The sequence below is a fragment of the Suncus etruscus genome, chromosome 13 (genome assembly GCF_024139225.1).
Source record: "Suncus etruscus isolate mSunEtr1 chromosome 13, mSunEtr1.pri.cur, whole genome shotgun sequence".
NCBI lineage: Eukaryota > Metazoa > Chordata > Mammalia > Eulipotyphla > Soricidae > Suncus > Suncus etruscus.
Genome location: NC_064860.1, coordinates 2,162,958 through 2,184,342, shown reverse-complemented (window position 1 = coordinate 2,184,342; position 21,385 = coordinate 2,162,958). Strand labels below are relative to the sequence as shown.

General features: G+C 48.1%; 2 protein-coding genes across 2 annotated transcripts in view; one reads left to right on the top strand and one right to left on the bottom strand.

Annotated features, from left to right (window-relative positions):
- XRCC2 (X-ray repair cross complementing 2) overlaps nucleotides 1-21,385 on the bottom strand; it is an 813,538-nt gene that overhangs the window by 609,081 nt on the left and 183,072 nt on the right. The gene's annotated exons all lie outside the window — the stretch shown is intronic.
- HTR5A (5-hydroxytryptamine receptor 5A) lies at nucleotides 12,451-21,017 on the top strand. Its single transcript, XM_049785287.1, has 2 exons — nucleotides 12,451-13,451; nucleotides 20,204-21,017. The coding sequence occupies exons 1-2, from the start codon at nucleotides 12,594-12,596 to the stop codon at nucleotides 20,531-20,533; spliced, it is 1,188 nt and encodes a 395-aa protein (XP_049641244.1). The 5' UTR covers nucleotides 12,451-12,593; the 3' UTR covers nucleotides 20,534-21,017.

The following is a 21,385-nucleotide window of genomic DNA, read 5'->3' as shown; positions in this document are numbered from 1 at the left end:
AAGTTTAAGAATTTTCAAATTAAGTGTATCTGCAGAAAGCTTCTAATGTTTATGTTCAGTCTATGAAAAAGTGTTGTGAGATGTATAAGACAAAGATATGGAAAAAGCTAATTTTCTGAGAACGACGTATACAGTTTAAACTTTGATGCTTTTATATCCAATGTTTTTTTTTGTTTGTTTGTTTGTTTGGTTGGTTGGTTTTTGGGTCACACCTGGCGGTGCTCAGGGGTTACTCCTGGCTATCTGCTCAGAAATAGCTCCTGGCAGGCATGGGGGACCATATGGGACACCGGGATTCGAACCAACCACCTTTGGTCCTGGATCGGCTGCTTGCAAGGCAAACGCCACTGTGCTATCTTTCCGGACCCTTTACAGCCAACTTTTACTGTGCCTATGTAAAATAACAACCACTTTTGTAAGTTCTGATATGGGGTTCCCACCTCTTGCAGGGAACAATAGAACACAACTCAATTTTTGAACCAAAAAGGCGCAGTTATTAGGTTACAACTTATTTTGGATTATTTCATTGTGAGACCCTTTTTCATTTTACCATAATGGTTCAAAAAGGAGAATAATTTGTATTCTTTATGGTTGTTCTTGGAGTTCATTGTATACTGTGATAGATTAAGGTTTTCTAAAGAAAAGTCCACATAGGTCTGTGGTTTTTCTTCATCTTCTTGCCATCTTAGAAGAAGCAATCTTAAGCAAATCTTAATACATTTCAAATGATTTAAGAGCACAGGTGGTAGTTTCCACATTTCTGTCCTTTTTAAGGAATCCTGCTATGTGACACAATGGCTGCAGAAACCCTATTATTGTCTTTTAGTTCTTCTTTAAAAAACACTTTAAGGCAATCTTGCAGCCTGCACTTATCTGTAGATTTTACACAGACCTAAGTGGACTTGCCTTTAGAAAACCTTGATCTGTCACAGTACACTATGGACTCTAACAACAACCAAGAAGAATACATATTACTTTCTGTTTTGAACCATTATGGTGAAATTGAAAAGAGTCATTGAACAGGGGCCGAAGAGATAGCATGGAGGTAAGGCTTTTGCCTTGCATGCAGAGGACAGTGGTTCAAATCCCGAAATCCCATATGGTCCCCAGTGCCTGTCAGGGGTGATTTCTGAGTGTAGAGCCAGGAGTATCCCCTGATACCTCTGAGTGCTGCCAGGTGTGACCCAAAAACCAAAAGAGAGAGAGACACAGAGAGAGAGAGAGAGTCATGAACAGCCTATCAAGAAAACATTGGTTATATTTGATGATCAGGAAATTTCAGAAATATGTAACTCATCTCTAAAATCTTCAGCAGCTTATATTCTTTTGTTTTGTTTTGTTTTTGTTTTTCAGGCCACATCCATTTTGATGCTCAGGGGATATTCCTGGCTAAGTGCTCAGAAATTGCCCCTGGCTTAGGGGGACCATATGGGACACTGGGGGATCGAACCTCGGTCCTTCCTTAGCTAGCGCTTGCAAGGCAGACACCTTACCTCTAGCACCAGCTCGCCAGCCCCAAGCAGCTTATATTCTTTTTTTTTAAATATATATATATATATATATATATATATATATATATATATATATATATATATTTGGTTTTTGGGCCACACCCGTTTGACGCTCAGGGGTTACTCCTGGCTTGTGCTCAGAAATTGCCCCTGGCTTGGGGGGACCATATGGGACACCGGGGGATCAAACCGAGGTCCATCCTACGCTAGCACTTGCAAGGCAGACACCTTACCTCTAGCGCCACCTTCCCGGCCCCAATATATTTTATTTAAACACCTTGATTACATACATGATTGTGTTTGGGTTTCAGTCATGTAAAGAACACCACCCATCACCAGTGCAACATTCCCATCACCAATGTCACAAATCTCCCTCCTCCCCACCCGACCTCCACCTGTACTCTAGACAGGCTTTCCATTTCCCTCATACATTCTCATTATTAGGACAGTTCAAAATGTAGTTATTTCTCTAACTAAACTCATCACTCTTTGTGGTGAGCTTCCTGAGGTGAGCTGTAACATCCAGCTCTTTTCTCTTTTGTGTCTGAAAATTACTATTGCAAGAATGTCTTTCATTTTTCTTAAAACCCATAGATGAGTGAGACCATTCTGCATCTCTCTCTCTCTCTCTCTCTCTCTCTCTCTCTCTCTCTCTCTCTCTCTCTCTCTCTCTCTCTCTCTCTGACTTATTTCTTTTTTTTTTTTTTTTTGGTTTTTGGGCCACACCCGGTAATGCTCTGGGGTTACTTCTGGCTATGCGCTCAGAAGTTGCTCCTGGCTTGGGGGACCATATGGGACGCCGGGGGATTGAACTGTGGTCCGTCCAAGGCTAGCGCAGGCAAGGCAGGCACCTTACCTCTTGCGCCACCACCCGGCCCCCTCTCTGACTTATTTCACTCAGCATAATAGATCACGTGTACATCCATGTATAGGAAAATTTCATGACTTCATCTCTCCTGACAGCTGCATAATATTCCATTGTGTATATGTACCACAGTTTCTTTAGCCATTCGTCTGTTGAAGGGCATCTTGGTTGTTTCCAGAGTCTTGTGATGGTAAATAGTGCTGCAATGAATATAGGTGTAAGGAAGGGATTTTTGTATTGTATTTTTGTGTTCCTAGGGTATATTCCTAGGAGTGGTATAGCTGGATCATATGGGAGCTCGATTTCCAGTTTTTGGAGGAATCTCCATATCGCTTTCCATAAAGGTTGAACTAGACGGCATTCCCACCAGAAGTGGATAAGAGTTCCTTTCTCTCCACATCCCTGCCAACACTGTTTATTCTCATTCTTTGTGATGTGTGCCATTCTCTGGGGTGTGAGGTGGTACCTCATAGATGTTTTGATTTGCATCTCCCTGATGATTAGTGATGTGGAGCATTTTTTCATGTGTCTTTTGGCCATTTGTATTTCTTCTTTGTCAAAGTGTCTGTTCATTTCTTCTCCCCATCTTTTGATGGGATTAGATGTTTTTTTCTTGTAAATTTCAGTCAGTGCCTTGTATATTTTGGAGATTAGCCCCTTATCTGATGGGTATTGGGTGAATAGTTTCTCCCACTCAGTGGGTGGCTCTTGTATCCTGGGCGCTATTTCCTTTGAGGTGCAGGAGCTTCTCAGCTTAATATATTCCCATCTGTTAATCTCTGCTTTCACTTGCTTGGAGAGTGCAGTTTCCTCCTTGAATATGCCTGTAGTCTCAATGTCCTGGAGTGTTTTGCCTACATGTTGTTCTATATATCTTATGGTTTTGGGTCTGATATCGAGGTCTTTAATCCATTTGGATTTTACCTTCGTACATGATGTTAGCTGGGGGTCTAAGTTCAATTTTTTGCAAGTGGCTAGCCAGTTGTGCCAACACCACTTGTTGAAGAGGCTTTCTTTGCTCCATTTAGAATTTCTTGCTCCTTTATCAAACATTAGGTAATTGTATGTCTGGGGAACATTTTCTGAGTATTCAAGCCTATTCCACTGATCTGAGGGCCTGTCCTTATTCCAATACCATGCTATTTTGATAACTATTGTTTTGTAGTAAAGTTTAAAGTTGGGGAAGTAATTCCTCCCATATTCTTTTTCCCAATGATTGCTTTAGCTATTCTAGGGTGTTTATTGTTCCAAACGAATTTCAAAAGTGCCTGATCCACTTCTTTGAAGAATGTCATGGGTATCTTTAGAGGGATCGCATTAAATCTGTATAATGTCTTGGGGAGTATTGCCATTTTGATGATGTTAATCCTGCCAATCCATGAGCAGGGTATGTGCTTCCATTTCCGCGTGTCCTCTTTTATTTCTTGGAGCAGAGTTTTATAGTTTTCTTTGTATAGATCCTTCACATTTTTAGTCAAGTTGATTCCAAGATATTTGAGTTTGTGTGGCACTATTGTGAATGGGGTTGTTTTCTTAATGTCCATTTCTTCCTTATTACTATTGGTAAATAGAAAGGCCATTGATTTTTGTGTGTTAATTTTGTAGCCTGCCACCTTGCTATATGAGTCTATTGTTTCTAGAAGCTTTTTGGTAGAGTCTTTAGGGTTTTCTAAATAGAGTATCATGTCATCTGCAAACAATGATAGCTTGACTTCCTTTCCTATCTGGATTCCCTTGATATCTTTTTCTTGCCTAATTGCTATAGCGAGTACTTCCAGTGCTACATTGAATAGGAGTGGTGAGAGAGGACAGCCTTGTCTTGTGCCAGAATTTAGAGGGAAGGCTTTTAGTTTTTCTCCATTGAGGATAATATTTGCCACTGGCTTGTGGTAAATGGCCTTAACTATATTGAGAAAAGTTCCTTCCATTCCAATCTTGCTGAGAGTTATGATCAAGAATGGGTGTTGGACCTTATCAAATGCTTTCTCTGCATCTATTGATATGATCATGTGATTTTTATTTTTCTTGTTGTTGATGTTGTGTATTATGTTGATAGATTTACGGATGTTAAACCATCCTTGAATTCTGGGATGAAACCTACTTGATCATAGTGGATGATCTTCTTAATGAGGCATTGAATCCTATTTGCCAGGATTTTGTTGATGATCTTTGCATCTGTACTCATCAGCGATATTGGTCTGTAATTTTCTTTTTTCGTAGCATCTCTGTCTGGTTTAGGTATCAAGGTGATGTTGGCTTCATAAAAGCTATTTGAAAGTGTTTCCGTTTGTTCAATTTCATGAAAGTCTTTCCAGGATTGGTAGTCGTTCCTCTTGGAAAGTTTAAAAGAATTCATTAGTGAATCCATCTGGGTCTGGGCTTTTGTTTTTGGGCAGACATTTGATTACCATTTTAATTTCATCAGTAGTGATGGGGGTGTTTAGATATGCTACATCCTCTTCCTTCATCCGTGGAAGATTATGAGTCCAAGAATTTATCCATTTCTTCCAGGTTCTCATTTTTAGTGGCATAGAGTTTCTCAAATTAGTTTCTGATTACCCTTTGAATCTCTGTCATATCAGTAGTGATCTCTCCTTTTTCATTCCTAATACGAGTTATCAAGTTTCTCTCTCTCTTTCTTTGTTAGTTTTGCCAGTGGTCTATCAATCTTGTTTGTTTTTTCAAAGAACCAACTTCTGATTTCGTTGACCTTTCGGATTGTTTTTTGGGTTTCCACTTTGGTGATTTCTGCTCTTGGCTTTGTTATTTCCTTCTGTCTCCCTATTTTTGGGTCCTTTTGTTGAGCACTTTCTAGTTCTATTAGCTGTGTCATTAAGCTACTCAGGTAAGCTCCTTCTTCCTTCCTGGTGTGTGCTTGCAAAGCTATAAATTTTCCTCTCAGTACTGCTTTTGCTGTGTCCCATAAGTTCTGATAGTTTGTGTCTTTATTGACATTTGTTTCCAGGAAACTTTTGATTTCCTCCTTGATTTCATCTCAGACCCACTGGTTATTCAGTATGAGGCTGTTTAACTTCCAGGTGTTAAAGTTTTTCTTTTGTGCCCCTTTGGAATTCACAAATAATTTCAGAGTCTTGTGGTCAGTGAAGGTAGTCTGCAAAATTTCTATCCTCTTGATATTATGGAGGTATGTTTTATGTGCCAGCATATAGTCTATCCTGGAGAATGTCCCATGTACATTGGAGAAGAATGTGTATCCAGATTTCTGGGGATGGAATGTCCTATATATATCCACTAGGCCTCTTTCTTCCATTTCTCTCCTCAGGTCTAGTATATTCTTGTTGGGTTTCAGTCTGGTTGACCTATCCAGTGTTGACAAAGCCGTGTTGCGGTCCCCCACAATTATTGTGTTGTTATTGATATTATTTTTCAGATTTGTCAACAGTTGTATTAAATATTTTGCTGGCCCCTCATTCGGTGCATATATGTTTAGGAGAGTTATTTCTTCCTGCTCTTCATACCCCTTGATTAATATAAAATGTCCATCTTTGTCCCTTACAACCTTCCTGAGTATAAAGTTTGCATTTTCTGATATTAGTATGGCCACTCCAGCTTTTTTATGAGTGTTGTTTGCTTGGATAATTTTTCTCCATCCTTTTATTTTGAGTCTGTGTTTGTTCTAACTATTCAGGTGAGTTTCTTGTAGGCAGCAGAAGGTTGGATTGATTTTTTAATCCATTTAGCCACTCTGTGTCTCTTAACTGGTACATTTAGTCCATTGATGTTGAGAGAAAGAATTGTCCTGGTATTTAATGCCATCTTTATATCGAAATTTGGTGTGTCTTTTGGTTAGTCTTGTCTTAAATTAGGTCTTTCAGTTTTTCTCTTAAGACTGGTTTTGAGCCTGTAAAGTTTCTGAGCTGTTTTTTGTCTGTGAAACCATGTATTCTTCCGTCAAACTGGAAAGTGAGTTTTGCTGAGTACAGTATTCTAGGTGAAGCATTCATTTCATTAAGTCTTGTCACAATGTCCCACCACTGCTTTCTGGCCTTGAGTGTTTCTGGTGACAGGTCTGCTGTGAATCTCAAGGATGCTTGCTTGAATGTAATTTCCCCTTTTGATCTTGCTGTTTTCAGAATTCTGTCTCTATCTGTGGGATTCGTCATTGTGACTAGGATGTGTCTTGGGGTATTTTTTCTGGGGTCTCTTTTGGTTGGTACTCTTTGGGCATTCAGGATTTGATCACATATATTCTTTAGCTCTGGAAGTTTCTCTTTAATGATGTTCTTGACTGTTGATTCTTCCTGGAAATTTTCTTCCTGGGTCTCTGGGACTCCGATGATTCTTAAGCTGTTTCTGTTGAGCTTATCATAGACTTCTATTTTCATCTGTTCCCATTCTTTGACTAATTTTTCCATTGTCTGTTCATTTGCTTTAAGTTTTTTTTCCAATCTCTCCTGCTGTATGAAATTGTTATTTATCTCATCTTCCACAGCACCAAGTCTATTCTCAGCTTCTGATACCCTGTCCAGAGCTTATCCATTTTGTCATTCACTTGGTTTACTGAGTTTTTCAGGCCTGTGAGTTGACATGTTATTTGAGTTTGGAGTTTTGTAATTTCATATTTTCTTGGTTCTTATTAGTGTTCTGTTCAACTCGATCCATGGTTTCTTTGAGTTCGTTGAGTATCTTCCATATTGCTAGTCTAAAGTCCTTATCTGAGAGGTTGATTAGTTGGTTGGTCATTATCTGGTCATCAGAATTGTTATCTTCATTCTCTATGTCTGATGCTGGCCTGTGTTGTTTCCCCATTGTCACACTTGTATTGTGGGTTTTTCTATGTGTTGTGGTGGTATTCATTAGCTAAATGATGCAGGCAGCCACACTCCTCTGGCTTCACCCTTTCTGGATGGGTCGATTTGCCTCCAAGGGAGGGGAGTCCTCCATGGATGAAGCCTCACACAGGATCAAATCTTAGGCCCGAGCACGCAGCAGAGAAGACAGTCCGGAGAGAAATGCTGGGCTTCAGTGATCCAGCACAGTTCTTAGTGTGATTTTTTCTTCTTGTTGTGATGGTGTTCTTTCCTTAGAAAGAGCGCACGGCCGCTTAGCGAAGCAGAGCAAAGTACTGCTTATAGCCGGTTTCCACATTATGGAGCAGTTCCTTGGCGTTCCCGCCCTAGAATTGGCTTCTGGGAGAGCGAGTTTTCTGGAGCCTCTTTTCGGCCCACTCCCAAGAGGTTCACACAAAAGGACAGTAGACAGACTCACATAGGCAGCACTCACAATTTTTCAGTCGGGCCCCACTGGGCAGGCATAGTTTCGTGGATTTTCCCAGCCTGATGTCACAAACAGGGGGTGCAGCTTATATTCTTGCATTCTTTTTTCCTGTTTTATTTTTTCATTTTTGGTTTTTTTTTGGGGGGGGGGTCACACCTGGCAGTGCTCAGGGGTTACTCTTGGCTCCACACTCAGAAACTGCTTCTGGCAGGCTCAGGGGACCTTATGGGACGCCGGGATTTGAACCAATGACCTTCTGCATGAAAGGCAAACGCCTTACCTCCATGCTATCTCTCCGGCCCCTAGTATACTAGTTTTAAATATTACTATTGTTTTAAGAATGTTCTATACCGGGGGCCAGAGTGGTGGTGCAAGTGGTAGGGCATTTGCCTTGCATGTGCTAACCTAGGACAGACAGTGGTTCAATCTCTCAGCGTCCCATATGTTCCCCCAAGCCAGAAGCAATTTCTGAGCACATAGCCGGGAGTAACTCCTGAGCATCACTGGGTGTGGCCCCAAAAGAAAAACAAAAGAAAATGAATGTTCTATATCATGAAGCCTTTTGTTCAGCAAAGTTTTCCCCCCCCCATCAATGTTAATTACTCTAAGGAAGTAGAAAACTTTCTCACCTGACATACTGGCTTTATATTTTGAAGCACTTTAACCCATTCTACCTGGGTCGATTTTTCCTATGGATTGATTCTTTTGTCTGTCTATGAGTGAGGGGGGGGTGGCCACCTCTATGTTTAATGTTCATCTGTATTATAAGTAATTTCTATTTATATTATATTTAGCCCTTCCTTCTTGATTATGGCCATTTCTTTTTCCCGGGAGAAGATGATTCCACCGCAGCACAACAGTTGCACTGGTGCTATGGTGCCACTCGTGTAAGTAAATCAGCCCAACTAGATGGGACAGCCACTGCATGGGGAGTGGGGCTCAGACAGCACCATTGGAGTGTGAACTGCTCATGGTCTTCTCTAGTGACTCATTCTGCATGAAGGTCTCCTGTTCCATGTCATTACTCTGGCTGCTGGTGCTGCTGTCGGAGTCACTCAAGTTTTTGAACTGTGAGTCATCCTCATAGAATGAGGCAGGCACACCGCCATTACTGATGTGTTCTCAAAGGTCAATTTCTACCACTTCAGCTCACCGTAGACTGTTGCTCACAAGTGGTTTTGGCTTTTTCCTGATCTATAAATGCTGTGAGTTGTTTTTTCAGACTCCAAAAGACTGCATTGCAGAATGAAATTTGTGATCCAGAATTTATCCTCTCCTCAGACTATAGCTTAGGGATTTGCATACCCCCTTTTTATACTTCTTTTTTTTCCTTTGTATACTTCTTAAGTGTATATTCTCTATGATGTATTTTATTATGTAGTTAAAACTTCCTCCTTTTATTTAGACTTGCTAGTAGAAATTCTTAGAATATAGTATAAATAGGGGCTGGAGAGATAGCATGGAGCTAAGGTGTTTGCCTTGCATGCAGAAGGATGGTGATTCAAATCCCGGCATCCCATATGGTCCCCTGAGCCTGCCAGGAGTGATTTCTGAGCATAGAGCCAGGAGTAACCCCTGAGTGCTTGAAGTCTTTGTTTTTGTTTTTGATAGAACCAGGATAGGGATTGGGGATCTTCCCCTTAGGCCCCAATAGTATCCTATGGCACTGTTTCTTTTGCATAGATGCAGTCATAAAATATTAGAAACTAAGAAATTTATTATCTGTTGGGGATGAGAACTCAGTAACTTCTTGCTACAGCAGGGGGGCCTTCCAATCTGAACATTTGCCTTAGTGACTTGACTTAGGATTTATTCCCTTGGGCATCAGCTGATACCCTTGAACCTTGGGTCCAAGATGGTTCTCTGTACCTACACCAGGAATAAACCATCTATCAATACAGACCCTGGATCTGTATTGACTGGCCACATCCTGGCCTCTCCTCTCAATATCTAGGAAAGTTCTGGAGACTGGAGTCTCTCCCAACCCTGAAGAGGGATGGGACATACCTCTTTTTATAAGACATTCCTACAGAAGATGAGAGGCCCAAGGTCACCTGCAAGCTCATCATTTTGACTTGACCTTCACATCTCTACATTGGCCAAGCCTAGGTAACCCTGACTTTACAGGGAAACCATAAAGGCAGGTTGGCCTAAGAAAATTGGAGGTCATCTAGGAATGAATGGAACTTACTTACCCCAGGATGGGCTAACACGCTAGCTAACCTGACCATGAAAACTGTGTTTGAAGAGAACCTTTCCTGGTGCTTTGAAGAAAGACTATGGGGTTATACAAATTAGTGTGCCTGAAGCCTGTAGATGGTCTTAAGGCAGGATGCTTCATGGGTAGAGATACCCTGTTTTTAGGCCAAAAGATTTTTCTTTATATTTTCCCAACATTTTCTGCACCTATGCAAAATATTGCTAACCATTATCTTTTTCTTTAGAGGCATCCACACTTTTCTTAGAACCATGGGATATGGGGCCGGAGCTGTGGCGAAAGCGATAGGGCATTTGCCTTGCACGAATTTGCCTTGCCTAGGACGAAGCATGGTTCAATCCCCCATTTCCCATATGGTCCCTCAAGCCAGGAATGATTTCTTTTTTTTCTTTTTCGGCCACAGCCGTTTGATGTTCAGGGGTTACTCCTGGCTAAGTACTCAGAAATTGCCCCTGGCTTGGGGGACCATATGGGATGCGGGAGGGTCGAACCGCAGTCCTTCTTTGGCTAGCGTTTGCAAGGCAGACACCTTACCTCTAGCACCACCTCACCGGCCCCTAGCCAGGAGTGATTTCTGAGCGCATAGCCACTGGCTGTGGCCCAAAAAGCACAAACAAAACCAAAAAAAAAACCCAACAACAAAAAAACAATGTGATATGAATTATTTTGTTTTTCTATAGTCAATTGGGAGAGATGTTAGATTACTAATTCAACCCAAATCTATGTTCATACTCCACCCTAGGGTCTGATCTGGTGATGGAATTATTAGATTACTCCCTACCTGGTATTCCTCTCCCACCCTAGAATGTAGCCTGGTTCTTGTGAATTGAAGTAGGGGTTTGATGGAGCGGGAGTGGTGGTGCAAGCGGTAAGGCATCTGTCTTGCATGCACTAGCCTAGGACTGACGGCGGTTTGATCCCCAGGTGTCCCATATGGTCTCCAAGCCAGGAGCAATTTCTGAGTGCATAGTCAGGAGTAATCCCTGAGTGTTACTGGGTGTGGCCCCCAAATCCCCCCAAAAAAGTAGGGGTTTGAGGAAGGCAGGTATTCATTTCTTCGGTCTTCCTCCACTAAGCTACTTTTTTTTTCTAGGAGCAGAAGGCTTGTATGGTGGGAGTCCTGGCTTGAGTGTTGGGTTTTCTGAATTAGTTTTTGTACCTTTTCACTGCGTTGGTTATTTTCTGTGGCAACGTTTGCTTCCAGACCCATGTCTCACCAGATTTTCATTTTGGAGCCTGGGGCTCCAGTTATAGTGAGGAAATTTAAACATCAAGCTTTGGGCAGGAACTTTTGCTATTTCTATGGTCACTTTAATTGTATGGTTTTATAAATAGTATGTGGGAAATAATGAAATATCACTTTTTACGGGGAGCAACATCCAGTGGCCTTCCTGGGTTTGGTCCTGGCTTTGTGCTCAGAAATCACTGCTGGCAGACTCCGGGGACCATATGGGATGCAGGAGATCGAACCCTGATTGGCCGCATGCAGGCCAAATGCCCTTCCCGCTGTGCTATTGATCCAGCCCATGAAATACCATCTTTTAAAGGCAATAACTTTTTTCTTTTGCTTTTTGAGCCACATCCGGTGACGCTCAGGGGTTACTCCTAGCTATGTGCTCAAAAATAGCTCCTGGCTTGGGGGACATATGGGATAGAACCTAGGTTAGCCGTGTGCAAGGCAAACACCCTACCACTTGCGCCACCGCTCCGGCCCTGGCAATAACATTTTTAAAAGTAGCAGCGCGCCAATTTCCCTCTCTCTCTGGCCTCTGGGAAATGTTTGCCTATTCCTTAGCTCCAGCACTGGGCTGGCCCTGCCACCAGCCCCTTTAGGGGAGCCCTAAAGAAAGATATGCCTTACAGGAGGACCTTGGGTGCGGTGTGAAGAGCACCTTGGGAGAAGCATCTGGGAACGTTGGGGGCCACCATAGATAGCTTCTAGGACAGGCAGGTGGAGTCACGGCTGGGAGCGCGTCTCAAAGTTCCTTGGCGGATTTGTTCCAGGCGGGGAAGCCCCTTCCCCGGAGAAACCCTTGCTCCATGGGCGCCAGGGCAAGGCTCCAAGGTAGCACCATGGACAGAGTCATGAGCAGAGGGGCGCTGCTGGGAGCGAGGGAGGGGTGGCAGCACCAAGGACAGTGCCGGTCCAGCAAGCCAGGTCCGGTGGGTGTGCCCTCCGCCCTCGGCTGTCCACTCTGCACGGCCGCCTCCACTCCGTCCACCTCCGTGCCCAGCTCCGCGCTCCGCGCTCTGCCCTCTGCCCTGCCCTCGTGGGCCCATCCGCGCTCTTCGCGTGCTCTGCGGGTCTCCGGTGGGGGGTGAGGCGGGCGGGGCGAGCAGCGGGAGGCGGGCCCGAAGCCGATCGAGTCGTGCTCCGCGCGCCCCTTGGGAGCCGAGACTGCAGCTGTGCGGGGCGGGCAGGGAGGCGGGGAGAATTCCAGCTCTGACGCACCAGCCAGCCCCTCTCCTCCGCGGGCACCCACACTCTGGCTTGCGCTCTGCTCGCTCGCGGCTCTCCAGCGGGTCCTGACTGCGTGCGTGCCGAGACTTGGCTGGCTGCGCTGAGGGAAGAGCGAGCGAGCGAGCGAGGAGGCAGTGCCCGCCGGCTGGCTGGCTCCTCGCCTCTGCCTGCCCACCTCGGAGGGCTGCGGACTCCGGACTGGCCAGAGCCTGCGGCCAGTGTCCAGGACACGTCCCTGAATTTCCCGCCACAGAGTGACTGACTCCCAGCACGGGCCACAGGTGGTGGGTGCGCCCCGAGATGGACGTGCCCACGAACCTGTCCTGGGTGCGCCCGGAGATGGACGAGCCCACCAATCTGTCCTGGGTGCGCCCCGACGTGGACGTGCCCACGAACCTGTCCTGGGCGCGCCCCGAGATGGACGAATCCATGAACCTGTCCGCCAGCCCCTTCCCCAGCCTGTCCCCACTGGAGACCGACGGGGGCCTCGGGGAAGGCGGCTCGCAGCCCGGCCTGCCCGTGCCCTCGGTGCTCCAGGCCCTCACGCTCGTCTTCCTGGGCTGCCTGGGGGCAGCGACGCTGGCCTGGAACCTGCTGGTCCTGGGGACCATCTTCCGCGTGCGCACCTTCCACCGCGTCCCGCACAACCTGGTGGGCTCCATGGCCGTGGCCGACGTGCTGGTGGCCGCGCTGGTCATGCCGCTGAGCCTGGTGCACGAGCGCGCGGGCGGCCGCTGGCAGCTGGGGCGCCGCCTGTGCCACGCGTGGGTGGCCTGCGACGTGCTGTGCTGCACGGCCAGCATCTGGAGCGTCACGGCCGTGGCGCTGGACCGCTACTGGGCCATCACGCGCCACCTGCGCTACACGCTGCGCGTGCGTAAGCGCGCGTCCAATGCCATGATCGCGCTGGCCTGGGCGCTGGCCGCCGTCATCTCGCTGGCGCCGCTGCTCTTCGGCTGGGGCGAGACGTACTCGGAGCAGCGCCAGAGGTGCCAGGTGAGCCGCGCGCCGTCCTACGCCGTCTTCTCCACCATCGGTGCCTTCTACCTGCCGCTCTGCGTGGTGCTCTTCGTGTACTGCCGCATCTACCGCGCCGCCAAGCTGCGCCTCCACCTGCGCAGGAGCAACCGCATCACGCCGGTGCCCAACGCCATGGAGGTGGGTGCCCGGCCTCGGCCTCCCCGTTCGGGGGCGCGAGGGGTCTTTCTCCCTGGGTTGACTTCTGCAGGCGCCAGGAAGGCGGTGTAGGGCCGTGGAGGTCCCCCCCTCTTCTGCGCCCCCCTCACTGGGCTCCTCTCCCCAGCTTGGCTGGGACCCCGATTAGGTGTTTACTTCTGGAGGAGCAGTGGAGGTGGTGGAGACAGAGAAACCAATAGAGATGAAAAATAAAATGGGGTGGGGGGCTCAGATGGGCTCAGTCTAGTAGAGCTAACGACGCCACGCAGCATTTGGTGGCATATTGCTCTGTACAACGAGGGGCTTGGGATTCCATCTGACTTGGAAATTCTCAGGTTCCATACTGTGCCCCGGGGAATAGGCACAGCCCCTGGCACTCACGGGGAGGTTCATTCATCTTTTAATTCAATGTTTTCCCCCTTGGCAAATCACAGTGGCAAAATTAGTCAAATGTGATGTCTCGGGGGTAGCTGTGGTGTTTGGAGATCCAGCCTGGGGGCTGTGGGCGCTGGCTGCATCCACCCCACAGCTACCCCCTGACCTGGATGGGGTGTAGGAACCCCTCCTCCCTCTGGACCAAGGGGAATCAGAAAAAAAAACAAGGCTGTTTGCCCCCCGTGCACACACACACACACATACATACACACACACATACATACACACACACACACACACACACACACACACACACCATTCCCCTACCATGGGGTGTTGAATAGCAACTGCTATAGCTGTAGGAGGCCTCTCGCCCCTTCCCACCCACGCCTGGTTTAGTTAACTCTTCATGATCTGACCCCAGGGTGGACTCAGGGTCTGGCGCTGCAGGGTCCTGAACCCACCAGCCCCTGCCCCTAGGCCAGCACCTGGGAGGCTCTGGGGGACCTGGTATCATTTAGAATTCAGCGAGATCCCCAGCTCGGAGTCCTGGGACCAGCTGTTCGATTCAGTTCAGCACCAGGAGCATAGCTCATGGGCCTGATATGGTTGATGTGGTGGTGGTGGAGGGGGAGACGTCATGTTTGCCTGGGGAAGATTCCAGACAGGAGCCCTGCAATGCAGCTGTCTGTGGGCTGTGAGTGGCCGTTGCCACCCAGGACTGGCAGAGGTGCCTGCGAGGGAGGAGGGGCATGGGTCTAGAAAGATGACGCTCCCGGGGGGAGAGAAGGGGAGAAACATCGGTCTAGGAAGATAAGGGACTGAAGGGGCTTCTGGGGGGAGCAGAGGGGGGAACATCAGTCTAGAAAGATAAGGGACTGAGGGGGCTTCTGTGGGGAGAAAAGGGACATCTTTCTAGAAAAGAGAGAGCCTGGGGCTAATCTTTGTCTCTGACAACTGGCTTAGCCTAGTTGGCTGAGGGCACACAAGGCATATTTGGGAGACACTGGTGGGGAGGGATGCCCCAGTTCAGAGTAGAGACACCCCCTGTCCCAGCAGAGCAGATCCAGATCTGGACACACACAGGGTCTACACTTTGCAACCCAGCCTTGCCTGCTAGATTTCCAACCCAGAACAGGTTGGGGACTAGCCAGGGCTTTCCTTTCACCCGATGTTTTTCAGGTAAACCCTACTTCCCGTGGAACCCACCGGGCTCTGGAAAGTGGTCTTGAACATGGGGCAGCCTTCAAACAGGGGCTTGGCAATTGTGAGATTCTAATTCAATCCTGTACGTTCTTATACCTACAGTGTAAACCATAGTGAAGACATAAGAAGGGAATGGCATATCCTACCTCAGAGGTTCATGGTGAAAGGCTAGAGACTTACTCCCTTATAGGGGGTTCCTGAAGTCTCCTAAGCAAAGGTCAGGGGTCCCCAAGGACACTCCTGATAGCACTGCCAGCCGGGCTGGGGACTCAGCACTCTGACTCAGCAGAACTAGGGGGCCCTGGGCCACCCCTAGAGCCCCTCAGAGAGGCCCTGCAAAGTGAGCAGACGCACACACATTACTCTCTGGGTACTTCAGCTGATCTGCACACATTTTGCTCCTTTCCTGCCTTCCCTCCTTCCCACCTTCCCTTGGCTTTGCAAGATGCCTGAGAAGTGTCCAGCTGAGTCGGGTCTGAAATAAAGACACAGGCAGGCTCTTCCCTGGGGCCCTGCCAGCAACACTGCCCTTTCTAGTCTCCCTAGGAGGGGAATGAGGGGGGAGGGGGGGCGGAGGGGTCCAGACACAGGGTCTGCTGGTGCCCCTGACGTCACTGGTGGCCCAGGGTTACCCAGGGAGAGCAGGAGACAGCAGGTGAGCCTCGGGATTAGCTGGCTTGGGAAGGGAGGTGGCTGCTGATTGGCTGTTGGGCTGCAGTGCCCTGAGTCAGTCACCAGGCCCTGCAGGGTTTGGGGGAGGGAAAGGCTGCTCGCTCTTCTCCCCCCAGAAGAACCCTCACTTCTGAGGACTCTCAGCCTGACCCACTGTGCCCTTACCACACACTCATTGTCCAGACTGGTGGGCCCGCCAAGCATGGGGCCAGGGGTGGGGGTCCCAGGGAACCAGAGAGGGTGTCCAGTGTGTGTATGATAGGTGTATAATGTGATAAGGGCATGGCTGATGAGATGCCCAGCACACAATGAACAGGGAGGCAGAAATCGACATGCTTTTCTGGGAGGAATTGGCCCAGGGAATGCTCTCACGGGACTCTCCAGTTGGGTCGTGAAGGTGTAAGGAAAATATCTCCTCTGACTGATATGTGTCCTGTCCCTGTCAGCCGGCAAGGGCTGGCTTTCCTCCTGCATCCAGGACCGAGGTCATTTCCCCCAGCTCGTGACCAGGGAAGATCAGGTCCCAGGCTGATGTCTAGATACACCTTTTCCATTCTAATTATGCTTATATAGGTAAGAATAGAAGATCTGGAATATGTGCTGGGTGGCAGGGCCGGCCCATACCAGAGATGGGCAGTCAGGAATATAAAGCGCCAGAGAGAAGTTCAACATGAAAATGGGGCAGGGGGTGTTTAGGAATGTTTGGGAGCAACCTAACAGGTAATAAAAGTAGCTTTCTCTCTCTCAATCAGAGCTCTCTGTGAGGAAGAAGGAAAGGCCCAGAGTCAAGCCTATGAGTGAATGCCCCTTCTTGTGCTGTCCTTACCCATCTCTTAAGCAGTGTCTCTGAAACCTCTGCTTCAAGGAGAATCCCTGGAGCAATGGCTCTACAGGGTCCCTGGAACAATTGCTCACAGGGTTCTATCTCCTAGATAGTTTGGGAACAGTATAACAGGGGTCTAACAACATTGTTGTGACCTGCTGCCCTGTCTGTGTGACTCTGCCAGTGGACTCTAGAGTCACTGAGAGATGAGTGAGTTGCAGACTGATCTTGGGGTTGGCTGCACTCCTGTCACCAGCACTGCAGAATCCCAGGGCTGAGGGTGCTGTTGGGAACAACTGGTCCCAGAGACCCAGGGAGGCCCCCCTAGCCATGCCCCTGCACCTGAGGATGGAGCTAGCTGCCTTGGCCCCAAGAAAAATAACTTTTTAAAAAATGTTTTGGTTTTTGGGCCACAACCGGCTGTCTTAAGGGATTATTCCTGGCTCTGTGCTTAGAAGTCACTCCTGGCAGGCTCGGGGGAACATTTGTGATGCCGGAGATTGTACCTAGGCCAGCTGCGTACAGGGCCCCACCTGCTGTGTTATCACTCTGGCCCCAGAAAAATAAAAATGTTAGAAACCTTTTTAGCTTTTTGATTGTTTATTTTAATTTGTTTTTGAGCCATACCTGGTGGTGCTTAGGATTGACTCCAGGCTCTGAGCATAGGGGTCATTCCTGGCAGGCTCAGAATGCTGAGGCTGGAACCCCGATGGGCTGCATGCAAGACAATTGCTCTACTACACTGTCTCTGTACTTACTCCAGCCCCTGAGATTCTGGAGTGAAAGCAAATCATAGATTTTGGATACGGGATTTCGGAAAGAGTTTCATGAGAACTCAATTAGTATCCCAAGGGGGGTTATTGGAGGCCCCATGAAATACTAATTGCACATTTGCTGCCAAGGAACCCCAACTTGTTGGACTCATAAAGGAACCTGGGAATGGTGCTAAGAGGGATCATAGCTAAGCACCCCCATGAGATAGATGACCTGGGAGAGCTTAGGAGGGCCTGCCTTATCCCAGTATCAGCAACAGCAGATAAGAATCTTTGCTGGGGGGCACACCTTGTGGTGCTCAAGGCTAACTCCTGGCTCTGTGCTCAGGGATTACACCTGGTGGTACTCAAGGGACCCCCATGGAATGCTACAAATTGAATTCAGCTCAGCCCTATGCAAAGCAAGTGCCACTGAACTCTCTCTCTCACCCACAGACTCTTTCCTCCCTCCCTCCTCCTGTTTAAAATCTTATTGAAACATCCCGATTCACCAAATTGTTCATAATACAGTTGTTTTAGGCATTCAGTCTGCATGCTTTCACGACTGTCCCCAGTTCCCTGCTTGCCCCATAGCCGGCACACAGTAATTCCTATTTCTGGTTACGTCAATTTCTGGATCTCATAATGCTGTGATTGAAGTTGGTATCTGAGGATATGCTGGGCTGCAGTTGCTGGTTGAGCCCTTCTGCACCATTGTTTTTGCTTACAGCTTAGTGAGGCTTCTGCACCACTTTCCTACAATGGTGCATGCATGTGGTGCAATGAGCATCCTTCGTGGGCACCTTCTTTCAAGTACGGGTTAGGCCAGAGAGGTGGTACATCTGTTAGGCTTCCCATTTGCCACTCCTGGAGTGATTCCTGGGCACTGAGCAAGAGCACCTGGGCTTTGTGACCCTGAACACCTCGGAGTGTGGCCCCCCACCAGAAACAATGGAGAGATGGGCCTCCAGCAACGTGCCCCTCACTCCCTGTCCTAGCCCAGCTTTTCTGGAAGTCTCCATGGACAGCACTGACAGGCGCCACATAGAGGCCATGCCATGTCTCTGCAGGGATGGGTCCTGACCAGGCTTTGGACAGACTGTGTGAGTTTGACAAGTTCTTCTCAGAGCTGAAGCACTTAGCTGGAAACTTTCAGAGTTAGAGCACCGAGTCCAGGACCTTTCAGCACTGTAGCACCAAGCGCAGAACCTTTCAGAGCTAGACCACTGAGTCCTCAATGTCTCAGAACTAATGGAACCTCTCCGAGCAAGAGAACCTGATTGATAGCCCAGTCAGTGTCTGTCCTTCTGCACTTGATGTATATGGTTCCACAAAGTCCCCTTAAATCTCTCTACCCTGAAGGGAAATTTTATCTTTTTCATAGCTGAGTGGTTTATCATGGTTTTCCCACATCTTTTTATCTGCTGATGGGCACCATTTCTGTGGTGATAGGGTTGAAACCCAGATAGGCATAGTGAGTGGAAGGGCACCTTCAGGGTCAATCCTAGCCATTGTGAGTGGGGTAATAGCAGATATTGGGTGACTGTGATCACCAATCTGGTTCCTCCCAGATGATGAGGGACTGGGGCCACCTCTGCCTCAGGTTTCAGTCTGTCTCCATATTGGCTCCACAAACCATCCTGCTTCCCAGGTAAACGGCAGGAAAGTATATTATTCACCTGTAATGATCCAACTGCCCATCAACACACCCTAAGCCTAGTGGTCCTGCTCAAAAGCTCAGATATTCGACATGGTAGGAAACTTGTTTGTTCCTCCAGTGAGAGCGCAGTATCAGCTGGTTCAGGAACTGAGACTGGGGGTCCCAACCTGAGTTCCACACCTCCAAAGAGCAGATGGACGATTCTCACAGCAAATGCCCGTGTGAAGGGCTGCAGAGATGCCACATGGCCTGCTTCCATGGCCTCAGTCCCAACAGATGACTGACCCATTTGGGGCCACATTTGACCAACCCACTAGTCTCTGCCCATTCATGCTGTCTCTCAGTGTAAATTAGGTTCTCAACTCCCCTTATTCCGTTTCTGCTCTGCTCTGCCAACTCTGACCTGAGGAAGGAAAATGCTTTCTCTGGGATTCCTGTGTTGCAAGAGAAGGGACAGGAGCAAGAGGATGAACCTGGGGCTGACAGTCAGGGACACCTTCAAGTTTGAGGGTCTCTATTTTTCATTGACTTAGGGGAGGGAGAAAACCCTTGAGAATATCCCTCTGGAAGGAGGTATCCCTAGCCAGAGGTTATGAAAAGTCCTAGAAAACTGCAGCCTTTTTTTTTAATTTTTTGACATACCAGTCAGTGCTCAGGGCTTCCTCCTGGCTTTGTGCTCAAGAATCCCTCCTGGCAGGCTCGGGGCACCATACAGGATCCCAGGGATCGAACCTGTGTTGGCTGTATTTAAGGCAAACTCCTTACCTGCTGTTCTACTACTCCAGCTCCAAAAACTGCTATCTTTTAGTGAGACTCTCTGGCTTCTGGCACTTGGCAGGGCCACAGAGATAAGACAGTGGCTTAGATACTTGCCTTCCATGTGTCTGATGCTGATTTATCCCAGGTACTACCACATGTGAGTCCTTTATAGAGCCATGAGTAAACCCTGAGCACCTATGCGTACATCCCCTGTCTTCCTTTCCCACTACCACCCTCCAAAAAGGATCTTCTCTCCCAGGGTTTATGTGGAGGCTTGGGCTTCTTCAACATGTGGTTCCTTACTAGTTGGCGCTGTTTCACATCTGTCTGCTACTGTGTCGAAAGCCCCAGAGTTCCTCTCCACACCCCACCTCCCATCTTGGGATAAGGACATAGCCTGCCTGAACAGGCTGGGCCTGGCATCGAGTCTGAGTGCCCCCTGGATGGTAAGATGCCCGGTAAGTCTCTGTTCCGTCCTCTTTTCCAGATGAAATCCTCAGAGCAGAAGCTATTCACGACCCGCCATGCGTCCACGGCCCCCCGAGCCACAGGGGACCCGTGGCGGGAGCCGAAGGAGCAGAAGGCTGCCATCATGGTAGGGATCCTCATCGGGGTCTTCGCCATCTGCTGGCTCCCCTTCTTCACGGCCGAGCTCATCATGCCACTGTGCTCCTGTGAGCTGCCACCCATCTGGAAGAGCATCTTCTTGTGGCTTGGCTACTCCAACTCCTTCTTCAACCCACTCATCTATACGGCCTTCAACAAGACCTACAGCAACGCCTTTCGCAGCTGCTTCTGCAAGCAGCAAGCAGCATAGGGGGTGCCCCCTGCCTCGCCCATCCCCTGCCCAGAAGAGGTGGACCCACAAAGGGTCCCTTAGGGCTCCTCTTCTGAACCACGCCCGCCTTAGCGCCCCTTCAGCCAGTTTGGGGGCCTCATTTGCCGACCTCAGAGCTTATGCCTCATCCTCAGCTTCTAGCCACGGACTCTCCTACCAAGTGTCCTTTCCTCCCCCCATGTCCACTCCAGTCTGGGTTTGCTCTTGTCCCTGAGAAGTTAGACAGGGCCAAGGGCAGGGAGGCCATAGTTTAGTGTGGGCAGATGGACACTAGACAGATGCCCAGAGTCTAAAGGGCTAACCTTAATTCCCCTTTTCCAGACTAGATCCCCTTTCCATGGTTCTGCTTTAGCACCTGGTAAGTTTTCCTACTGTGACTGTGTTTCTCAGTATTTGGTCATAGAACATTGCCTCCAAAAGTGTTTTAAAAAAGAAAAACATATATATATATATATATATGTATACAGCTATGTTTGCAAATCCAGTGGAGACTGACTTCTGGTTTTGTTTGTGGCATCACACAAAGACACACAACATCACATGTCTATGTGGGAAACATGTCAGTGGGTTTGTTTTAAAATGCTTGGCTAAGAACTTGGAGTGGGACCAGAGAGGTGGCATGAGGTTTCAGATACTGCCTTGCATGTAGCCAAACCTGCTTCTCTGAGCATCACCTGGGTCCCATGAGTCTAGCCAAGAGTGCCTCAAGGACATAGTCACCACACCAGCTCGACAGGTAGCATGAGTCATCCCAGAGCTTCAACAGTGGTGTTCCCCAGTCTGAGGTCATATCTGTGGAAAAGGGAATAAGCTTGGCTTTCCTCCTTCTAG